Raw genomic sequence first — 24,823 nt, forward strand, 5'->3', positions numbered from 1 at the left:
CCATGTCTGACAGGCAGAAAACCCTTCCTAGATTGTTCCATGTGAAATCTATTCAGCACTTTGTCTATGTACAAGGATTGAGATAATCCAATTAATCTTTTTGATCTGTCTCTATAGATCTTTATTCCTAGTACATAGGCAGCTTCTCCAAGATCCTTCATAAGAAAGGTCTTGGACAACCAAACTTTAATTGAAGATAACATTCCTACATCGTTCCCAAAGAGTAGGATGTCATCTACATAAAGTACAAGGAACACAACAGCACTCCCACTGACCTTCTTGTAAACACAAGGTTCATCCATGTTTTGTGTGAAACCAAAAGATTTGACTGCATCATCAAAACGGATGTTCCAACTCCTTGAAGCTTGCTTGAGTCCATAGATGGACCTATGAAGCTTACACACTTTATGAATGTCATCTTTAGACGCAAAGCCTTCAGGTTGATCCATATAAAGCTCTTCCTCAAGGTTGCCATTCAAAAAGGCAGTCTTTACGTCCATTTGCCATATCTCATAATCATAGTGAGCAGCTATAGCAAATAATATCCGAATGGATTTAACCATGGCAACAGGAGAGAACGTATCTTCATAGTCAATGCCCTCTCTTTGCTTATAGCCCTTTGCCACCAACCTAGCTTTGTAGGTTTCTATTTTACCATCTGAGCCTATCTTTTTCTTGAAGACCCATTTGTTTCCAATTGGTCTAATACCAGGTGGAGGGTCAACGAGAGTCCAGACTTGATTGGTATACATAGAGTCAATCTCGGATTCCATGGCTTCTTGCCATTTCTTTGAGTCAACATTTGACATTGCTTCATTATAACTAGAAGGATCATGCAGGTTTTCATTGTCACCAAGGAGATTTAACTCCCCAAGGCTTTCATGACACAAACCATACCTCTTGGGAGGTATCCAGATCCTACTAGATATTCTTGGAGTTTGTGTTATAGTTGGTTCAGGAAGTTGTTCAACGGGAAATGAAGTGTTAGTTCGTGGCTTGTTGGACACTTCCTTGAGTTCTACCATTTGCTCAACATTTCCATCAAGGACGTAGTCCCTTTCAAGGAAAGTGGCATTCCTGCTAACAAACACTTTTTGTTCTTCAGGTTGATAGAAATAATATCCTAAACTATCTTTAGGATATCCCACAAATAAACACTTGCTTGATCTAGCTTCAAGCTTGCCTGCTTCTAGTCTTTTGACATAAGCTGGACAACCCCAAATCTTAATATGATTGAGACTTGGTTTCTTCCCATGCCACATCTCATATGGTGTAAGAGGGACGGATTTGGAAGGCACTCTATTCAACAAATAAATTGTTGTTTGAAGTGCATATCCCCAAAAGGATATAGGTAAATCAGTATAGCTCATCATGGAACGAACCATGTCTAACAAAGTTCGATTTCTCCTTTCAGAGACACCATTGAGTTGTGGTGTTCCAGGAGGAGCTAGTGAAGAAACAATGTCTTCTTGTTTGAGATAATCAATAAACTCATTGCTTAAGTATTCGCCTCCTCGATCAGATCTTAGAGCCTTAATACTTCTGTCGGTTTGTTCCTCAACTTCATTCTTAAATTCTTTGAACTTTTCAAAGGCTTCAGATTTGTGCTTCATAAGGTATATATAACCAAACCGAGAGTAGTCATCGGTAAAGGTTATGAAGTATGAGAATCCACCTTTACTAATAGTGGACATGGGACCACATACATCGGTATGTATTAGGCCTAAGAGTTCTTTAACTCTTGTTCTTTGTCCACCATAATGTGACTTAGTCATTTTTCCTTTTAGACAAGACTCACAAGTAGGCATAGGATCAGATCCTAACGACTCTAAATATCCATTTTTGGATAATTTGTGAATTCTATCTTGGCTAATATGACCAAGCTTAAGGTGTCACATCTTAATGGGGTTAACCGTTTCCCGAGATCTCTTAGATCCCAAAGCATTTTCCTTCATATAATTAATACTACCATCTAAAGCTAGATGAAAGAGACCATCAATAATATTAGCATGACATATCATGCGTTCATTAATAGATACAGAACCACTTAGTTTCTCAAAAACTACTCTATAACCATCCTTCAAAAGCATGGAGATGGAGATAAGGTTCTTTATACATATAGGAAGATAAAGACAATTATTTAACTCCAATGTATCTCCTGATGGTAACTTCAAAACATAAGTCCCCACGGCTTTGGCGTCAACTCTTGTGCCATTTCCTACACGTAGGGTGATTTCTCCAGCTTTTAGCTTCCTAGCTCCCACTAGGTCCTGCAACGAATTGCAAACATGGTGAGATGCACCTGAATCAATTATCCAAGTGGAAGTATTATTAACTGTAAGTATTGATTCAATCACATTGATCATACCTGCTGTTGAAGACTGGTTCTTCAAGGATGCAAGATAAGCTTTGCAATTCCTCTTCCAATGCCCATCCTTGTTGCAAAAGAAACAAACACCTTTTGGTTCCTTTTGTTCCTTATTCTTCTTCTTTTGGACTGCTCCTTTAGGCTTTGTCACTTGTTTCTTCTTCCCTTTGCCCTTGCCTTTGGACTTGGAAGAAGAAGCGACAATGGCCACACTCCCACTCTCTTTCTTGATTTGCTTCTCAGCTGTTACCAGCATATTGAGAAGATCAGAAAGACTATGATCCATTTGTTGCATATTATAGTTCATTATGAACTGAGAAAATGAATCATCTAGGGAGGATAGAAGAAGATCTTGAGCTAGCTCCGCATCAAGTGCAAATCCAAGGTCTTGAATTTGCTCAATAAGGCCTATCATTTTTAGACCATGTTGATGCACAGGAGCACCCCTCACATGCTTTGTCTTAACAAGCTCATTGACAGCTGTGAATCGCACATTTCTATTTCTCTCACCAAACAATTCAGTGAGATGGAGTAATATAGAACTGGCGCTATCCATATTCTCATGTTGCTTCTGAAGTTGTGAGTTCATGGATGCAAGCATAACACATTTAGCTTGAGTGTCATCATCCTTATGCTTTTGATAAGCAACACGTTGCTCATCGGTTGCATCTTGAGCCAAAAGAGTGTGAGGGGGTGCATTTTGTAAGACATAAGCGATCTTATCGAATGTCAATACAATTTTCAAATTGCGGAGCCAGTCATTGAAGTTTGGGCCCTCAAGACGATTTTCATTGAGAATTTTGGTGATAGGATGTCCTGACATATTGCAGTCTACATAACATAAAATAAAAGAAGTGAGATTGATTTTAAAACCAAGTGACTCGGGTCTTAAGAATCAAATGGCACCCTCTCACTATTTTAACAAATTCCAAATCCCTCAAGGAATTCGAGAGTATAAATTAAAACTCTTAGTGAGTATGGAAGACTCATTTTCATTAAGCCAACTGCATCATAATAGAACTATAAGTCAACTTAATTTCCATGAGAGGATACTCTTATCCAATCACATCAAATGGGAATATCCATAACTTTGGCCTCTAAAGTAAGTAAGTCTCACCATAATAGGATATTGATAAATTACTCTAGTTAAGCTATACCCATCATCTCATGTAAGTATAGAGATCAAAAATTAAATCTCATCATAATAGAATATTGACCAAGATTTGTCCCTACCTTACAACATCAAATGTTGAATAACCTCTTTTTAATGCTCCTAGCAAGAAATACCCCCGCTCGGAATGATATTCACATGTAAGAACATCTAATAGGAGATTACAATGTTGGAAGGCCACAAAGAAGCATTCATAATGTCTTCTTCGCTTTTCAACTTAATATCACTTTGAGGGAATTTTAAGGTCTCATCTTTAATAATCTCATTAATAACAATCACATTGCATTTGCTTTGATCCTAATGCAATCACATTTTCATTATACTTGATCTATAATAAAATACTCCCACTTAATTATTTTTCGGAAAAACAATTTGATTTCATCAAAAACATTTTCAAATGGAATCATGGGAAGTATAAAATTACTTGATCAAGTGCAACAAACATGCAATTATAATAGGTCACATAGGATGATTATGGACTTGTTGTTTGATCCAACATGAGCCAATATGTTGGATCAAGGTCATGTTTGGGTGGTTGATTTTAATTACGCGTAACGATTACGAAAATTAAATGTAATAACCCCTTTTTTTTAAGTGGAGATTTCTTTTAATAGAAATGGTGCGGCATGTTCCGTGTTTTGAGCAACAAAGGGACGGCTGCATTGCTTTGCTTTGCTTCTTTTGTATATTGAATTAGAATTGGTGGAAGGGGTAGGCAGCACGCAGAAAAGAAAGAAAAAAAAAATAAACCTCTCTCTCTCTGCCGAAACTAGCAACCAAAACAGAGCATTCCTTCTCCAAGCTTGTTCTCGCTCCACAGGCCTTCGATCGACCCCAGACCACGTTCCACAGCTTCACCTTGATCTTGCGCAGCTGCAGGAGGCAGCCTTACGCCGCAGAACGGTCCGAAACGGCGGCGGAAGTCCGGTTAGTTTTAAGCCCGTTTTAGTTCCAAGCTCGATAACTCGTGCTTCCGGCCACCGATCCTTGCCAAACTGCATCCTCGTGCTTCCCTCAACCTCCTGAAGCCCCCAGAAGCAGCCTTGCATGGCGGCGCATCCCGTAGCAGCAACTACAAGTCAACCCAGCCAAGAACGAGACCGAAACTATCGATCCAAATATCTTGAGCTACAGGACGTCGTTTTGAGTGATTCTTGAACCAGTGAGTTCTTATTGAGTTTCTTAACAACTCTTCAGAAGGAATCGAAGCCTTAAATTGAAGTTTTGACGTCGAAATCGAGCCTTGCCGGATTCTGCAAAATTCTGGAATTTTTCCGACCACCGAAGCTTTCGATCGGTATATCTCGAGCTACAGACCATATTTTTCTGTGATTCTTGAACCAGTGAGTTCTTCTTGAGTTTCTTAACAACTCTTCAGAAGGAATCGAAGCCTTAAATTGACGTTTTTACGTCGAATTGGAGCTCGCCGTTTTCTGCAGTTTCTCGCCGGATTCTAGAAATTTTCCAGTCACCTCGACTGTTCTAGGTAATTTCCGACCACTTCCTTTCGTTTTAAGACTTCATGCTAGTTATGAAAGTGGATCAGCTCGTCATTTGGAACAAGTTTGTAGTTGACGACTTTTGCATCGGAGGTGGTTGACCGTCGTTGACCGCCGCGTTGACCGCCCACTGACCGCCCCTTGTGGCGGCGCATTCGACCATTTTTTGAATTTTTATTATCTAGGCTATGTTCTACGCATCCATACGAGCGTTTTGATATATTACAAGGTTATGTTAGAAAAAGTTGATAAATAGTGGATTTACGTTTTTACGTTACTATTTAACGTTTTTACGTTTTATCTTAAGTTTACGATCTGCGAAGATCTGACCATCGGTTTTACTTCAAATTTAGATATGTTGATCGTATGACTGTCCCGATGACTTTGTGTGGTCACGGGCGAAGATCCGACCGTTGGATCTTCGTATAAATGTGAAATAGTGATTTGGAGGGCGATTCGTGAGAATCTGACCGTCGGATTATAGTATAAATTTGTGGAGATGTTTGTAAGGACGATTCAGGAAGATCCGACCGTTGGATCTTCGTGATAATCTTGGAGGATGATCCTAAGGGCAATCCGTGAGGATCTGACCGTTAGATCATCGCGTAATTTCGATCCGACCGTTGGATCATCATTAATTTAGAATCTGACCGTTGGATTGTTGTATATGTGTGGTTTATGAATGATTGCTAAGTTAAGATCGTATCTGACTAGGTGATTGACGGTTTAAGTTGGTGGACGATTGTGGATCGTATTTTGAGCTGTTAAGAAGACGCAGCTGGATTAGAGGTGAGTAAACCTCACATGGTTCATATTACGAACCGAATATAATTAATTGATTTTTTTTGTCGTAATTGTGTGGAAATTGTTTATGAAATAAAGATTTGTTTTGAAATAATATGAACTTGATCAACTACGGTTCATAGGGCTGCGGCTCACAGGTAAGAAAATGAATTTAAGTATAAAATGAATTTATATTTTTAATGCGTGTGAACTATAGTTGGTATTAATAGGCATTCCTGTGCGAATGTCTATGTATATATATTATTTACGTGAAATAATATGTATTGTTGGAGTTGTGAAATATTATGTATTGTTGGAGTTGTGTTGAGTTTATTGTTAAGAAACAATATATTGTGAGGGGTATTGAGTTTATTGTTGAGAAACAATATATTGAGAGAGATGTTGAGTTTTATTGTTGAGGAACAATAAATTGTTGTGATCTGTGGAGATCAATAGGTCACGGGGTGACCATGGCATACTATCAGCGACCCACGCTCTCGCGCCGGGTAGGTGGAACTGATAGTATTAAATCGTGAACCACGCTCTCGCGCCGGGTAGGTGGAAACGATCAGTTAGAGCTCTAGTCTGTCTGCCAATTGTTGAGTGGTGTTGTGAGGGAAATGTTGAGGTTACTTGAGACTGTGAGTGGTCATGTATGAGTGATGTTGAGGTTACTTGAGACTGTGAGGGGTCTTATGTGAGAAGTGTTGAGGATACTTGAGTCTTTTAAGAATGAGTTCTTAAAAGAGAGCCTCAAGAGTATCCTTCCTTTTATGGTGATTGTGTTGAGTTATATTAATTGTAAAGAAATAAATCAACAATTCTTTCTTGTTTACTCATACTGGCTGTAAAAAGCTTACCGGGTTTTGTGTTGTTGCAACTCCCGGTACACTATTCAAATTGTGTAGCGGGTAATCCTACAGGACAGGAGAACCAAGACGGTGATCGTGCGGTTAGAGCAATTGTTAGAGTTTTACAGCAATTGTACGTTGTGAGGTGTGTTATGCTCATTTGAGCTTTACAATATTGCTTGTGAGAGTGAATTGTAATAATGAACTCGAAGTTTCGAGATTTGGATTTTGTAATTGTAATTATTCATGTTTCGGATTTGAATTTATTATTCAAAATTCGGGGCGTGACATTAAATAACTAAGTTAAGCTATTACACTTTGCACTTGAACTTCTTTCAAGGCTAGATGACTTCAAACTTCTTTTTTGAATCATCCTCATGTGCCTCCATCTTCGATTACAAGAGTGGATAAGAGGCATACAAGCTCCCATTTAAATTTAATCAAACTTGAATAAATTAAATAAGCTACTTAGTTACACAACCAAATGAATTACTAAATTAATTACATAACCCAAATGAATTAACTACTTTAATTACATAACCACATTCATTCAAAATGAATACTCGGCCAATCTCATGCTCAATTATATTAGGCCATAGTCCATAATCATCCTTTAATTAACCAAGATTAATAAGGTTAATTAAACAAGCATAATTAACTTATTCAAAATAAATTAACCACTAAATTACTTTAATTTAATGCAAGTAAATTAATTGAGTGATTTAGGGGATGATGTCTTACATCATGCAACACTAACTTTTGGTGAGTAATTTAGGGGATGATGTCTCACATCACTTTTGATGAGTGATTTAGGGAATGATGTTTTACATCATGCATCACCAACTTTTGGTGAGTGATTTAGGGGATGATGTTTTACATCATGATTCACCAACCTTTGGTGAGTGATTTAGGGAGACATGTCTTTTATCTCATAATTTAGGGAGACATGTCTTTTATCTCATTCCAACTTTTGGTGAGTAATTTAGAGAAACTAATAGTAAAGATGACTAACTCTACCAACCTTTTGGTGAGGGAAACATGGAAATGATTTTATGTCATCATTAACTATTAGGTAAATTTGAATTCATGAATTTATGGATCAAAAGTGAAAAACAAACACCATGAAAAATTAGCTAGTTCATAACTAGATTAGACATGTTCCAAAGCTGGAAATAAAATTCCAGCTTTGTGTTCTTCCATTGAACACTTGTTTACTTCATCTTTGAAGCCAAAAATCATGCATACCCTAAAGCATATATAATCTAACATGTTTCTAAGATTAACACCTTAATTAAGAAACATATAGAATCCCTTAATACATATCTCATATGCATCAAAGTTTCATAAAACTTAAACCACTTCTTACATGTAATTTCCAGAAAACTTTTTCTAGCTATCATAAAATCTACCTTACATCACATGCTTCATAACTTTTATGATAAAGCAAATTTTATGATCTAAATTACATATTACTCTAAGCTTAAGAAAATCACATCAACCAACATACTTAGCCATGTTTTTAACATATCAAAATTAAGCCAATGACTTTGATACCAATTGAAGGAATGGATGGATTTCAAAACTTTTTAATTAGTGCGGAATTAGTTTAACCATTAAACTACTAACTAAACATAAAATCCATTCCTTTAACCCATGATCTTGGCTTATTGTGATATGTATATAAACATAGCATGCATAGTAAGGAAGAACAAAGAGGGAGTTTATGTTCTACTCACCCTTGGAGCGTGATTTTAATCCGATCCAAGTGAACCACCAAAGTTCCTCTCCTTGATCTCTCCTTGTGTGTGTTTCCTCCACCTTGAAGCACCTTGGATTAAGAACTCCTTCTTGTACTCCTTCTTGTGCTTGTAATCTTCTCTTTGATGTAACAAGTAAAGCCACAAAAGGATATGGCCTCTAAGGATCTTCACCAAGTGAATCAAGAGATGAAGAAAGATGAAAGAAAAGAAGAAATTATGCAAGTGTTCTTCTTTCCTTTAATTTTGTAATGGACCAAGAAAGAACTCTTTCTCTCTCTCTCTCTCTCAAATCTGAAAATAATAGTGTGGAGACACTACTTATTCTCTTTGTCCATGCTTTCACTTTTATATAATAGGAAATAACTCCAATTACTAAAAGAAAATATTGACTTTCATAAAGCCAATATTTTGGCTGGTCCATACTTGTTATTGGGCACTAAAAATGTGTCTTGGGCTTTCATTTAAATCTCATTTAGTGAAGCCCAAGTCCACACGAAAAGCCCGACAATCGTTTAGGCCCAATAGGTTCGGTTTTACCCGAAAAACCTAATTATGTCCAAATAATAAATCTAATTAATTATTTGGTCATAACTAACTCTTGTTTAATCTTCTTCATATACAATCTCAAGGATCCACTTATATGGTGTGCGATCTCTTAGGTTCTAATTAACAAGGCAGTGAAGTTTATAGAAACCATTCTATTTTGTTTACGAATCAAAAACTCCATTTTTGATTCTCCCTTGTTATTAGGATAATAAATGTTTATTAATCCTCGGGGACTTCACAAGTCATGAGTGACGTCTTGCAACATATCATGACTACCCTAGTTAATGTAGAATGACAAAGAACCTATTCAATTGGAATTACAATACAATACGGTCCTTCTCTAACACGATGTTCTAAATCACATCATCGGGGTATGGAATTGATATGTCAATCCCCTAATGTGATTTTCATTCTTATGTGATTCTTAGAATGTGATTAAAAACTCCTTTTTAAATCTCATTCAATGCTTTGGCCAAAGACTCATTGAATCACATCTTTGAACATACACCTTATTTACTTAAGGATAGAGATTCCTTGTTGTACACTCACATGTCTCCATGACCGAATTGATTATACCAATGAATGCATCTATTATATCCATTAAGGGACACAATATTATTGCATCATCAAGAGATAATCCATTCACTCATAAGACAACTATGGTGTCTCAGGTCAAAGGACTAATTTGTATTATTGCAATTTAGAGTTCAAGTTTGACATGTAAGTAAGACTCCATACAAGAACTCTAATGATCGCGTTCAGTGTACTCTTTAAGTTAAGAGCACCCACATACTTGTATTAGTGTCTCTACACAAATGACAAGAGACATATCATCCTCCATATTGAGCATACATAGTATGTGCTAGTCTTTCCGGATTATCAATGTCCAAGTGATAATCCTATGACTAGGAACCTTTTAGGATAAGAGTGTGAAAGAGTAAAGGTCTCACACATCTAACTCTTTAGATTACTTTCTCTTTAACTCATATTCCTTGGACCTTGTTCAATCAAATATTAAATATAAGCAATGAACAATAAACTTGCCCTTTTGATTAATAATAATTACAATAATAATTACATCAAAATGATTGTTTTAGGACACAATTCCTTCAGTTAGATTCTTAATGTATCACATCATTGTAGTTTTTCTTGCAGACCAAGAATTGGATTACTTACCTTAATGAATTGATACACTCTTTCATTAAGTTACAATATTGATTATCAGTTTGTGTCCATATTGAACTAGTTTTGACATTAAGCTAATTATCAATTTACTATATGTTAATGTGTGACAAGTCCATGTTGATTCTAACAAAGAACAGTCAAAGAACATGCATGGCTTGTAAATATCTCAACTCTTTTGCAAATATGCTTCAGTTAGCAGCATTCTGGAGGAAAGAAACTTGTGAAGAACAGTCAAAGAACAGGCATGGCTTGTAAATAAACTGTTGTCTGAATGGGAACTTCTACATCAAATGACTAGTTGTTTTCTATTGACTGGATTTAAACAAGACAACAAAAAATTGAAGAAGACATTGTTTGTTTGTATTTGATAATAATATAGGTTTCTTAAAAACTATTGTTTGAGTTTTAATTGGACAATGGTTTTGATTTAGAGTCTTGCTGTGCTGAAATGGCTTCATCAACAGATTTTGCTATGCATTTAGTTGTGTTTAACTCCATTGGACAATTGTTTTTACTTAGTTGAGAGTGGTAGGATTGTGAAAGCTAGAAAGAAGCCGCCAGTCAGCATGTTTGAAGACATAAGATTGAAGCTTATGGAGAGGATTCAGTGATAAGGGCAAAAATGGAGGCTTATGGAGGAAATATCTGCCCCAAGCCAAGGGATGTGTTGGAGAAGAGCAAGGTGAAGGTTGCAACCGACTGTACTCCAACATTCAATGGTGGTGATGAAGCTGAGGTTGAGAATATAGAGGGAAACAAGAATGTTGTGGACCTAAGGTTGAGGACATCCAGTTGCATGAGGTGAGACTTGACTGGAATCTCATGCAAGCATGCAGTTTTAGCCATACACTTTAGAAGGCAAGACCTAGATGACTATGTTACTGATTGTTATTTCAAGAAGAGGTATACGGCCGGCTATCTACAACAAATTCATAAGGGCTGTAAATAGCATGGACTTGTGGGGAAGATGTGAAGATCTACCAATCTTACCTCCAGCATATTCAGGGCAGCCTGGTAGGCCTAAGACACAAAGGATTAAGAATTCCTCTGAAAAGCTTCAAACGGCTTAGGGTAAGCTTGGAAGACAGCAGAGATCCCTCAAGTGTGGGAATTGTCACTAAGTAGGCCATAATGTGAAAACATGTCAAAGGCATTTACCCCTAAAGAAAAACAAGAAGAGGAAGTTCAGCAATGAAGAAGGTCAAGATTCTGATCAGGTATTTTTGATTTTAGGATGCTTTGAACTGATTTCATAGGACAAAGAAAGTCAATTTATAACACAATGATACTGTTATTGCTTGTTACAGGTCAAGAAAGGGAAGAAAGGTCCTATGTCTGCAAATGAATTGAGCAAGAAAGCAAGGGAGAGCTTTGAGTATCAAAGGGTAAGATTGTCTTGAGTTATAATGTTTAGCTGCTATTTGTTTGACTGGTTCTTGACTTCATTTAATGGTTGTTTCTGTAGAAAATTTTTACTGCTGCCAAAGCTGCAAAGCTGGCAGCAAATAGGTCTACCCCATCCACATCAAGGCCTGCACAATCTACAACTAGACCTACAAGCTCAAGGCCAGTCCAATCTACAACTGCCCCAACCGAACCTACAAGTTCAAGGCCTCCACAACCTTCTATAGCATCAAGAAAGAAGGCTGCAACTTCAACAAGGACATCTCAGAAGATCAGAGAAAGGTCATTTACAAGAGATAGAAAATAGGAAGTATGACTCAATGTCTAGCGTAGGCAGCAATTTGATTGTTGACATCCTTTTTTGTGCAACTATGTGCTATGTCACTTAGTTGCTAACTCTAATTATCTTTTGTTAAGATGATTAGAGCTACATTTCAAACATATCTGAACAATTTATGAGGGAAGTAATGCTCTAATTTTGGTTTTTGTTACGTTAGAGCTTTTTCGTTAGGTTGCTGCAAATACTATGCCTATTATGAATGAAAGTGTTCTTATTTCAGTTAATGGATTTTTATGAGTGAATGCTTTTGTTGATGAATTGTGATTTTGTTGCTGCTAAATATTTGAGGGTTCACTACACCAATTTCGGAATCAGACAACACATATCAGACGATAGCAAACATTTTAACTGTCGTCTGATTAAATCAGACGACAGCAAGAAATATTATGTCGTCTGAGTTTTTGAATCAGACAACAGTTTTTTCTTGGCTCTTGTGCAATAGCATTTCAGACAATGATTGATTTTTTTTTATGTTGTCTGAATGAATTAATTCAGACAACAGTTATTATGTGATGTTGTCCAAGGTTCATTTATACAATGGTTGATTTTTGCTGTTGTCTGATTATTTTCAGTCACACAACTGTTATTAGGCGTCTGTTGTCTGATATCTTTTAAGTGAATGCCTGCTAAAAGATGTTGTCTAATTTGAGTGGTTCACACAATGCTTTTTAATTTGTCTGTTGTCACATGAGTTTCAGACAATGCACCTTATATTTGATGTCATCTGAGTTTAAATTTTTTTTTTTCCGATACAATAGCTGACTTTAGCTAGGGTTGATATATTGCTTTAACACTTGGACAAAAATCAAAAATTTAAAAACTTTTTCCCTCTCCATTCGACCAAAACAACCGAGCTCTCGCTTCTCTCTCTCAAAATCACTTTCGATCTCACCAACCCTCAGTCCTCAGTACTCTCAACCATCTCTCTCTCTCTCTCTCTCTCTCTCTCTCTCTCTCTCTCTCACCCAGTGACCAGTGACCGCCAATCGACCACCATAGTGACGGCCTCCGTTCGATTCTCTTCCTCCTCCCCCTCGGAACATAAAAGATTAAATCCTTCGATTTCCTCCACCTCGAGAACGATCAAACAGCTTCATCTTCACCACCATTCCTCTCTCTTCTCTTTGAATTTTGCAATTTTTGATTGCATATTTCTTTCATTTTCGATTAATCGCAGATTTTCATCATCTATTTTTGTTTTCTCTGTGCCTCCTTCTCTTATTACTGTGTGAATTTGTGGGTTCAGGTACTATGGATTCATCAAGAAAAGTCAAGTCCCGGTACCCAATTCAAGATCCGCTCTTTCCAAGACAGCATAGTCGAGAAAATGTAAGGAAACCTCTGGGTTCTTTAATTTGATTCGATTTTATTTCAAATTTAGGGTTTTTCTTTGTTAACGATTTGCCCCAATTCTGGGTTTCATTCTTTTTGAGAAAAAGAATGCAACTTTTCTTTTGCTGATTAACATGTGTTTCTGGGTTTGATTAGTAATAGGATTTATAGTCTTGTTTCTTACTGGAGGGCCAGTTGGAGCATTGATTGTTGCTCCTACGAGGATGATTGGTTTTATTAATGGTGGTGGTGATAGGATTGGGGATAAGAATTAACTGTTCAGGATCTCAGAAACTATATTCAATTAAATTTATGAATTGAATTTTTTTCTTTTGTTCATTAGTGCAATCTGCAAGAAGGGATGGAGGGATTTCCTTTTGCTAAAACCATGAAGAATGTTTCAAGAGGCATGGCTGTTCTTACAGTTCCGTTTACCATGGGCTTTCCAAAGGTACTTTGGCTGATTTTCTTTCACGATGTATTCTGTACGAGCATTTTTCCTGTCCTTTTTAGAATATATGTGAATAAAGTCGTGCAATGTCAAGCTGATGGCTTTGAACTTAATGGCACCTCTTGTTCCTTGAAACCAGAGTGGAGCATGAGTTCCAAGGTTCAATTCCCAAGAGCTGCGTGCATTGTCAATTTATGTTCTCAAAGCATCTTGCACTGCCCGTTGAATTCAATGAATTGGCTATGTGGATGTTCATATCTAGATAAGTATATGAAATGTTTCAGTTGTTATAAATATTGTTTGTGGTTAATCTCTGTTGGAAGTTATGTTAATCAAATGTGTTGAATGCCAAAATATTCCCCAAGGCAGTTTCAACTTTCAATTGCATGGCACTTAGTTCCATAAGGAGGGATAGTCACATAATGGTCTGATACAACTCTTGAGTTCTGTTGCATGTATTTTTAAAGGTTGTAGTGGTGTCCATTATGGTATCTGTTCTATAATATTTCTCTTATAACTAAACAGAGCTACCTTTATAGACATAACAAAGGTGATTGGAGGTTTTAGTGTTTAGTAGTGTTGAATTTTTTGCTTGCTCCAGGCAGCTAACTTGTTAAGTCACTTTGATAGTATTTTATTGGTGTCATAAGCTACAAACAATATCATTTTTTTTTGTTTCCGATTAGTAACAATATCTTGCAATGTACTAATTGATAAAGTCATCAGAATTTGATTAATTACTACATCATTGGAAACATTAGGCATTCATTCTGTGTTCCATAGAGATCACACTTACTCATTTGTACCTAAATTAAAGACAAAAGTGTTGGGACAGTTGTGAGATCATGCAGTGTACTGATGGATAAGTTATTGTTAGTGTTTTAGTTAGTAGGTTCAAAGTTAATAAATTTGTTAAATCTTTCTTTCTAAGATTGTATTTCTGACCACATATTATATGATTGCAGATAGAAAATGGGAGGTCTCTAAGATTGTATTTCTCACTGTGAACTATTGCGGTGCTTAGGAAGCTGATAGGAAAGGTAAAGGCCAATGACCTGTTCTTAATAATTTTCAGGGCGAATACCTTGTATATGCTACTTTTGTTGATGTGATTATGTCTCATTGTGGATTTGTCACAGATTCCCAAAGTTGTTGAGAATTCTGAGAGTGCTTGGACCACACCATCAGTAGTTGCCTTCAATCAAAAAGGAGAGCTACTAGTTGGTACTCCAGCAAAACGTCAAGCAGTTACCAACCCATCGAAGAGTCAGGTCAGTTTTCAAGCCTTAAAAAGTTTATTAAGATGATTGCAGGATAATGTCTTGCCTTGGAATATAATTTATTGGTTTCACACAGAAGTTAATATGAGGTGGGAGGCCAAGTTAACATGACTGTGGTTGTGCTTTTTCCACTTGCAGTCTCTATTTGCTTATTTAGCTACTTACCCGTAAACTTTAATCTAATTTGCTTGCCAAGTCTTTGAATCTTGGTCATGGATTACATCCCTGATCGATATGCTTTTTGGCCTCTCCAGTTTTTCTTGGTGCTTACTTTGGACCTATCATTGCTTGGAAAGGATAGTACGGATGAATTCTCAATTGTGCCTCTCTCTTTTTTTTCTTGAAGATAATATGTTATGAAATAAGAGTATAATTGTGCTTGATTCGTGATTTTTTGATGGTGGTAGAATGCAGCTACGATGATTTGACTCTTAGAATGGAAAAGAAGTAAGGTAATTGGTGATGTCTATACTCTATAGTTCTTATTGTTATTTATTTTCTTGCTGCAGATCTCATATCAAAATATATAGCGATGGGTCTCTTTTGGTTTTTAAGGTAAATGTGCCACAGTGGCTCCATGTAGCGTATCGTTTCTAAAGCATCACTACTTTAGGCCAACGGTTCTAAAGCATTGAAGCTTGAAAATAGAATGGCATCGGAATTGTCAAGCTTATGGGATATTAATTTGGTAAGCTTGCATACATATGTATCATAACTTGAAGTTTTTGAATCTTAAGTTAGGTATGCCACAGATTTCATAACTTTTGCGTTATTTTTTTTATATGATTTCCCCAGTTTATCAGTCCCGAGTGTATGTAAACTATTTGATTGACTTGTGTCTATCTACATTTTATACGAGCTTTAGTATTTGATCATGATGCTCTCAATACCTTGATAGTTTATTAATTGCATCTACTTTTCTTTCCTTGCAGTGATTTTGCTTACAACTATCTTAGTGGTACAATACCAAAGGAATGAGCTTCAAGCTTGCAATGATTTTGCTTACAACTATCTTGGGAGATCGAGCAAATTGTATTCTTTTTTATTATCATGTAAAGCTCATAAAACTTGAAAGCTTGTTAAGCAAATGAAATAGATATAGACACTTGGGCAAGGTTAATTCCTGTGTAAATGTTGGGATGAATACTGCTGATGGAATGAAATGGTTTTTGGAATCAAGGATGTGTTGTTCAATTGTACGGAATGTACGTATGTCTTCTCTTCCATCTCAGACAATTCAATACCAATCGCAAACCATTGTCTAACAAATGAACATAAAGAAAAAAGAAAGAAAAAACTGTTGTCTGAAGCAATGACACACAATGGCTTTAATAGTTTTCTTGTTGTCTTGTTCGAAGTCAGTCAAGAGTATTCAATTACTTTGCTGATCTACAAGCTTCCTTTAGACAAAAGTTTTTTTACAAAACAATGTTCTCTAAATGTTAGCTACACGTCAACATTCTTCCAGGGTCTGTCAACTGAAATTACTTTGCACAAGAGTTAAGGTACCAAATGCTGTTGTTCTTCGTGGTATTCAGACAACAGACAATATAGTAGTCGCTGTTGTAGTAAACTTTATCAGACGACAGTTTTCTGGTATTGTCTGATTCATGTATCAGACGGCATTGAGATAGACAACAGCAGACTCCAGTGGCGGAGCCAGAATTTCATCTCAGGTGGGGCACTCGAATTTTTTTTTAAAAAAAAATAGAATTTAAAACATATACCAAAATTTTTAATAAAAGATAATAAATTAGAATAAAGTTACAATAAGATTGATATTTTCCTTAAAATTACAAATTTGATTTATAGTGTTTAGATATTAGACAATTTTTTATTATGGGGATTGGGGACATAATTTATTTTTTATTTTTGAAACTATAAGGAGGAATAGTGTTAGTGTTTTCATAAAAAAAAGAAGTGACAAAAATAAAAAATTGTAAAACCACCAGTTTCATTTTTGCCAACGCCAACGTGAGTCGAGCCTGGGACCAGCTGCAAAAGACATGCAAGCCTTGCCACTACACCAACTTGGTTGTTAATGATTTTGAGAAACTCTATTATTCTTATACAGTTTTTACTTACATAACTTTGAAAAAAAAATTAAAGTGGGGCACGGGACCCAGTAGGTCCCCACGTGGCTCCGCCCCTGGCAGACTCTATACTCAGACGACAGTTTTTACTGTCGTCTGATTGAAAAATTGGTGTAAAAATAGTCAAACTTTTAACTATTTGGAGGGAATTTGGAAGAAACTAAAGTAGGGGCATTGTCGTCACTTTACAAATTCCATGTCTTACGTGGCGCTGAGCTGGCAAGTACACAACTGACACGTCATCGAGCAACTAGAGGAAATGGAGGGAATTGACCAGTTAGACTGAAAATTTTGAGTTCAAGGAGATTTGGGATTAAATTAGAAAGACAGAGACTGAAACTATGACGAAGGCATACTTCAGGAACTAAACAGTATTTAGCCCATTTCTTTTTTTTTGAACTATCCATATTTCCATGATTTTTGATATTTTGGTATAGGGCTTATTCAGGACTAATTATTGGAAATGAAGGGTTTGTTGAAGTAATAGCAGTATATCAAAGCTCTTATAAGAATGGGTGGTTTCAGTTCTGAAAGTTGAGTTTTATTTATTACCTATATAGATATTTTTTAGTTTTAACTCTTCTGTCCTAAAGCTATTGATACCTTGATCTTACGGAACTGTGATGCTGTTAGAAGATGCCCGTGGGTGCTGGAAGAGAATGTCTAAGTTTTTCATCCTTCTTAGTTACCGTCTCTACAAAATGGACTACCAGGAACTCATCAAGGCCCATCGAAACAATAAGGCGAACACTGTTGCAGCATTAGTTGCTAGGAGAATTCATGATCCGAGTTTTGGCTTTTTAGATGTGAATTATGAAAATCAAGTTCTAGAGTTCAAATTGAAGTTGGATGGAGGGCCAATTGATATTCAATCAGAACCAGCACAAAATCAAAATTAGGAAGGAAAAGAAAGATATATTGGGTACCTTTTGGCAGAGTCGGAGAATGATTGAGTAAGAAGCAGTTGTCCAGTGGTCTACCGGCCTCGGCAGTCGACGAAAGTACTCCTGGATTTTGAAGCTTGGATCAGTCTGAGCACGTTGGTGGTGGCGGTGTGTTGAAAATATGGCCTGAGATCGAATAGGGTTAAAGAAAAGTGACGTCGTATCTTTGGGGGTAGCGTGCGATGGTCTGGTAATCTCGATCGATGGAGGAGTGGTTGTGTTTTATTCTTTGTCGCATGGGTTATCTTTTGGTGGTGGCAGTGTCAAAAGGCAACAGCCGAAAATCGAGCTTTCCGGTGTGAAGAAGGTTATAGGAAGAGAGAGAGAGAGAGAGAGAGAGAGAGAGAGAGAGAGGCTAGGGTTTTATTAAATACTAGTCGACGTGAAATGTAAAATTTAGTCAAATGGAGGAAAGTGAAAATTGAAAATTTGGCTAAGTGTCAGGAAAAACTAGGGTGTGTCAACATATTGAACCCTAAAGCTCAGACAACATCAATTCAAGTATATTGTCTGAAAGAGAGTGGCACAACAGACAACTAAAAAACTGTTTAGTGAATCAAAACAATCGGACAACATCTTTTTCAACTATTGTATTGATAGCAATTGCACGACAGAGAGGTAATAACTGTTGTGTGATTGAAAACAAGCAGACAACATCTTTTCTCAACTATTGTGTTAATCAACCTTGGATAACATCAATGTCTGAATTGATTGATTCAGACAACATCGAAAAAACAACCATTGTCTGATTTACAATTGCACAACAGCAATGTAATAACTGTCATCTGATTCGAATATTAGGACAACAGAAAAATTCTTACTGTCGTCTGATTATGATATTGATGTAGTGAATGCAATAAGATAAAAGATGGAGCAGCGTCTCACTACACCATATTAGAAAACTATACTTTGCTAAAGCTTCAACTGCCTTATTTCTTTCGCGAAAAATATGTGAAACACAGAAAGTCATTTGAGAAATCCGGTGCTAACATGAAGTTTCCAGGGAACCATTAGAGGAGATTTAATACAATCAAGAATAAGAGAAAAATCAACTTCTAGTTATATGTGCTTCCAATCACGAACTAGTTAAACCAACTCAATTGCATTGATTACAATCATCACCTTCACCACAATGGAACTAGGGATACAAGGCTAGAAGCAAAGCTCTAAGAGAATGTCTCAAAATTAAAACAGCTCCATAACTTCCAAAGCCCTCATCATGCTTCCAAGCTCCATCAAAATTAATCTTGACCCAACCAATCAATGGGGGATGTCAATTATCCTCTATCACTCTAGGATTACAACACAACCTACATTGGGAACCAAAATATTTCAAAATGCGAAGCTCTTGAATGGTATTATGCATGGTACCCGTTGCCAACCGGCTAATGACTTAAATACATAAATAAGTCTACAGATAATAGCAATTGAAAATACTCTACCCTCATATCTGATTTTACTTCTAGCGTGCCATGCAAATGGTATTGAAATGAAAGACTCTTTGCTTATTTTCTATACTATATTTAAGAGAAGAGGTTTGTCAGTCAAAATTAATTTTTTTTTACAAAATTAATCTTGAAAATTAAAAAACTTTATAAAATCAATTTAACCATTAAGAACAAATGTGACAATTACAAAATAAATTATAATAAAATAAATAATAATTACCCCACAATCCGAACTTTTCTCCCACTTATTTCTCTCTACAACAGGGCCACATATGGGTACCAAGACAGGATTGGATTGATTAACCAATGGATTGGATTTGCAATAGGTTAAGATAGCTAATCCTAATCTTATCAGTTGTTTGTTATAAGATTGCATAACAAATGGATATGTGGCAAAATTTAAAAATAAATAATAAAAAAATAAAACTACATAGAGATCATCATCATCGGTGGTCCTAGTCACCGCTGCTTCTCATCGCCGGTCAACAACCCAGACCCATAGATCCCCCCCCCCTCTCTCTGAGAATATCACCGCTATCGCACTTAACATCCACAGCTCGCCGGTACCTGACCATCGCTTTCGTTCATCGTCAGTCATCTCCATTCAACTTCAAGTCTGAGAACTTGAAAATCTACCTATTGGGCACACCCATAAGATAAATCTACATGAAGATTCGATGGAATTGGATCTAGATCAACAATCCACGTAGAGCAGTGAATCCAAACTCATCAGCTCACAAATTCAATGATTTTGATGATCGGAATACGTTTCATAACGACGATGAGACTGGAGAAATCGGTGGAGAACTACTGTGGAGGATAAGGATGAAGATGGAGGAAGATTGTAAGGGGACTGCGATTTTGGAGGAGTTGCAGGCAGAGGTTCAGTTGTATCGTGGTTGAAGTTGGAGAATTGGAGGCTTTTCTAGTTGGATAAATTATATCTCACTTTCTAACCAGATTAGATGAAGCCTATCTGATGAAACAAACGCGGCCCAAGTGTATTGCACTACATGCAGAGCATGTGAGAAATTGCTAGTGTGTGTGTAGTCTACGGCTATTGACTTTCATAACATAAAGATATGACATAAACGCAACAGTTCTTTTTATTGAATTCACCCGGTGGCTTTTCACCCTGGTGGCTTTTCACCCGACCAAGAAAAGGATTCACCTGGTGGCTTTTCAACTATCAGTTTTACTCTTGCTTGGACCTCTAGCACTTGGAACTGCTCTGCTATGCCAAAATGAGCCATTAATAACCAAACAAAAGTGACAAGCTCTCCACCTTTACTCAGCAATTGGGCATGGCTACTTGGTCTGCAATGACTTGCAGCATATGATAGTAATTCCACCCACACTTCACTTATCAATTTCCATTCCAAATTCTTCAGCTCCTTTGCCAGAATACATGCATCAAACAATACAGACTTGCTTCTATTCCCTTTGACATTAACGGGTTTAATTTCTGTATTTACTTTGAGGAGTTTTCCACAAGCATCTTCTGGTGTTGCATCCGATCTCAGTGCCCTTTTTTCAAAGAATTGTTTGGCTTCTGCAAAAGTATCAGAAAATCTTTTCTGACCAATTCCCGCTACAGAAGACATCAAATCAGGCTGCATTACTAAGAGATATAACATATAATCAGACAATGTCTTACTATACTCTCGATGAGCATTGCTCTTCTTCTCATCACCAGCATTGCTCTCCTTCTTCTCATCATAATAGCGCAACTCGGTTGCAATGTGCCACAACAGAATTCGTCGGTCATAAGTAACATCATCACCAAGATAAACTTGCGATCTTAATTTATCATACTCCTGTGGCTTATCCCCATAGTAGTTCTCCTTATACTTCTTCAGAATCCACTCCCCTCTTGCTGAACATATTTTGCTGCCATTTTGAGGATCAACTGCAACCTCCGATTTACTTTTCAACTCTTCAAAAATGAACTTCCACAGTTCCCCAGAGTCGCGGAGTCTATATATAATTATATATTTCATCTCAACCCAAATAACGTTGAGCCACAAGATTCTGATTATTTTAGTGCCCAAAAGGCCTACATAGTCCATAACTGTAGGTGGCACTCTTCTGCATTCTTTGAGAGAATAATTTATGAAGCTGAACGTAGAGACAGATTCAGACCACCTTCCAAATAACATCTTCCACTTTTCAGTAGGACGCCACCAAGCTCTCTTCAAGTTGAGGTGTTTGTCCATGAGAATAGTGGCTAAAGAACAACACTTCTGGCCACACTTTACGACAGTCCAATCAGATAGGATAAGCATCGAAATAGCTATTGAATCCAAGGCTATGGCACCCAAGAGCAAGGAATAGGTTACTCTAACATCAAACCTGTGGAAGCCATGTTTGTCCAACTTATAGAAGAAACCAAGGGCTATCCAGACCGTTCCAAATGATGTAGCCCTTAAAACATATCCCCACACAGAATGCACCACATGAGCTTTAGTGTAAAGAGCTTCATACATAAAGTTGAGCTCAGTTGCGATTAATGTATAAGCCTCTTCTGCGGTTGTCCTAAGGAAATAGGCACGGCTCTCGTTCCGCTGATGAAAGTCAAAAAGAAGATCTATAATAAGACCCATGGAGATTTCAAATAATTGATAAGCCTTCTGCACCACAGCAATATTTTTAATGTTGTCGGGGCCTTCTTCCACAGGGTGAGTCTCAATCTTGGATTCAGCTGACCCACGGCCTTCGTGGGTGTGTATATGAATTGGAAGATTGGCATCTTTTCTTGAGGAGTACTCATCCATGTATTTTGCATAATCCGGTCCAGTGTCCGGTACTGCAAGTATGGAGTCCTTGAGACTGCTTAAGCTGGCAAGATATAAAGCACGTGTTCGCTCGCCATACTTGACTAGTCCTGGGAAAATTAGCAACAGTGTTGGCCACCATAGCTTGTTTTCTCGAGTTGACTGCATGGTGAAGACGTACGCCACAGCCAAAACCTGGAATATGAGACCAAGAAAGTGTCTTGGCCACAAGGCGTTATCTTCCATAGAAATCGCAATTATGGTGTCCGGACCACCCAAGTGTATCAAAAGAAATGGAGCCCAAAATGCCAAAAGGCCGCCATTGTCTCGGCGACCGTTGGTATCAGTTTGGCTGCTTGCAATTAATCCAATGGCAAAGTTAGCAGCCCAGTCTGCGAGCAAGTAAGATAACCAAATGGGCACGATCACCCATTTGCTTGATGTTCTCTTTCTCAGGGGCGCACAAAAAATTAAAAAGACCTGCAAGAAGAGGCTTAATATGATGATGCCCCGGAGGTTCCACTTATCCCATATTTTCTTCAAGGTGTCAGAAATAGGAACGGCGGAGGAAACCATATCCTCTTTTTCTTCCTCCCACCAGATAATAACTTCAAAGTTCCTACAAAATTAAACGAAGAAGATATATAAAATTAGTTTACTTTATACAAACTCTCTCTCGTTTCAAAATACTTGGTAATGACTAATGATGGATTAATTTCAAGGAATAACCTTAACGGGAAGACAAATATTTGGGAACACCAAATACATTTTTGCCGCTTACTGCTAATGGAAAATCTATCGAATAACAATACATACAAAGATTAAGGGCAAATTTCATTTTACCTCCCTGATCTTTACACCATAAATTATTTGTGCCTCTGAACTTTTAATTTCATCACGCGTGTCCCTGTACTTACCCATTTTAATCAATCTTGTCTAACTCTTGGCTTTTTGCCAACTATTGTGTGATGTATTTTGAAATTGTGGTCACATATAATATAATTTTGTATGTCACATTAGTGAATCGTCATCATATAAGGGAGCCCATTAGAGCCACATTTTCAATTTCCTAAATACTTGACAAAAAAAATGAATTATTGGACATGATTGATTAAATTTGAGAGCACATGGGTACATGTGATGAAATTAAAAGTGCAGGGACACAACTGATTTAACATGTATATGTTAAGGAGGGAAAATGAAATTAGCTCAAAGATGAATGACAAAATACCCCCAAATTATGAAGCTATTTTTATTTTTACACCGATTATCAAATTTTTGCATTTTCATACCTCAAGGTTAATTCTATTAGCATTTTGATACTCTAACCACTAACATCATTAAAATCTACTGATAGTCAATGGCGTTTCTGTCAATCCATCAACTTTGTAATTAAAACTAAAATTTCTTCATTGGGATTGTTTCTGCTATAACTCAAATCTGAAAATGCTTATTCACCGTATGATTGAATTGTTTCTTATTGGCTTCTAATTTACTTATGTGATAGCAATTAGTATGGAATATGGTTGTTTCTTCTTTTACTATTAGTTTTAGTTTTGGTCTTGTTCTTTTATTTTGTTTTACTTAATATACTTATTCCAAAAAAAAAATATCTGCAAATTCTTCTTCCAAATCCAATAGGGCTAATATAAACTACAATATTCCACTCTACAGATTCTTCTTAAGTTCTAGTCATTTTTTGTTCATAATAATATACGTTTAAAAATATACAGTGTATTGTAATTTTGGTGTTTTGTTGAATCTTTTGACAAATACTATATCTAATAATTTCAAAATATATGAAATATATATATATATATATATATATATATATATATATATATATAAACACACACACACACATTTTGTTGAAATAAATGTCAAAAATCATAAAATCACTGAAGTGTTGGAAATACCCTTGAATTTTAACAGTGCTAGCAGTCAGGGTACCAAAATCTTAACAAAATGAAACTTAAGGTATGCAAATGCAAAAGTTTGATAATTGGGTATAAAAATGAAAATAGTCTTATAGTTTATGAGTTTTTTTTTTTGTAATTATTCCTAAGTAGAAGTATTTTGATAAAAAATAATTTAAGAAAATACTTGCATCCAATTCAAACCAGTATGTATGTAAAATGTTTACAGAATGTCAAAAATCATAAAATCACTGAAGTGCTGGAAATACCCTTGAATTTTAACAGTGCTAGTAGTCAGGGTACCCTTAAGGTATGCAAATGCAAAAATTTGATAATTGGGTATAAAAATGAAAATACTCTTACAGTTTAGGAGTTTTTTTTTGCAATTATTCCTAAGTAGAAGTATTTTGATAAAAAAATAATTTAGGAAAATACTTCCATCTAAACCAGTATGTATGTAAGCATTCAAAACTCTCTCTTATTTACATACAGTCAGCAATCTAAATCCATAATTTAACCGTTTAAAAGTTAAATCGACATTAAAAGATAATTTTTGCAAAAATTTATTGTAAACAAAAATCGTTTACTCATGCGATTGCTTTAAACAAATGAACAGCTACGTACGGTGAAAGTTAACAGTCTCATGACTGCCTTCCATTAATTTGATGCAATTGAATG

At 36.5% G+C, this 24,823-nt stretch overlaps 1 protein-coding gene and 1 long non-coding RNA gene across 6 annotated transcripts; one reads left to right on the plus strand and one right to left on the minus strand.

Annotated features, from left to right (window-relative positions):
- The first annotated feature begins 12,743 nt into the window (after window positions 1-12,743).
- Window positions 12,744-16,168, plus strand: LOC133727551 (uncharacterized). Of its 5 annotated transcripts, XR_009855241.1 has the most exons (8): window positions 12,744-13,236; window positions 13,583-13,690; window positions 14,656-14,730; window positions 14,830-14,961; window positions 15,225-15,270; window positions 15,378-15,422; window positions 15,526-15,658; window positions 15,903-16,167. It is a non-coding gene; the product is annotated as an uncharacterized LOC133727551 (long non-coding RNA). The 5 variants fall into 5 exon arrangements; XR_009855239.1 differs by having other exon boundaries at window positions 15,225-15,422; window positions 15,903-16,168; XR_009855242.1 differs by lacking the exon at window positions 15,225-15,270.
- A 4,417-nt stretch (window positions 16,169-20,585) lies between these two features.
- On the minus strand, window positions 20,586-22,805 carry LOC133724150 (uncharacterized). The gene has a single exon (XM_062150897.1). The coding sequence runs from the start codon at window positions 22,803-22,805 to the stop codon at window positions 20,586-20,588; it is 2,220 nt and encodes a 739-aa protein (XP_062006881.1).
- Window positions 22,806-24,823: the final 2,018 nt, after the last annotated feature.

Source organism: Rosa rugosa, chromosome 1, assembly GCF_958449725.1.
Source record: "Rosa rugosa chromosome 1, drRosRugo1.1, whole genome shotgun sequence".
NCBI lineage: Eukaryota > Viridiplantae > Streptophyta > Magnoliopsida > Rosales > Rosaceae > Rosa > Rosa rugosa.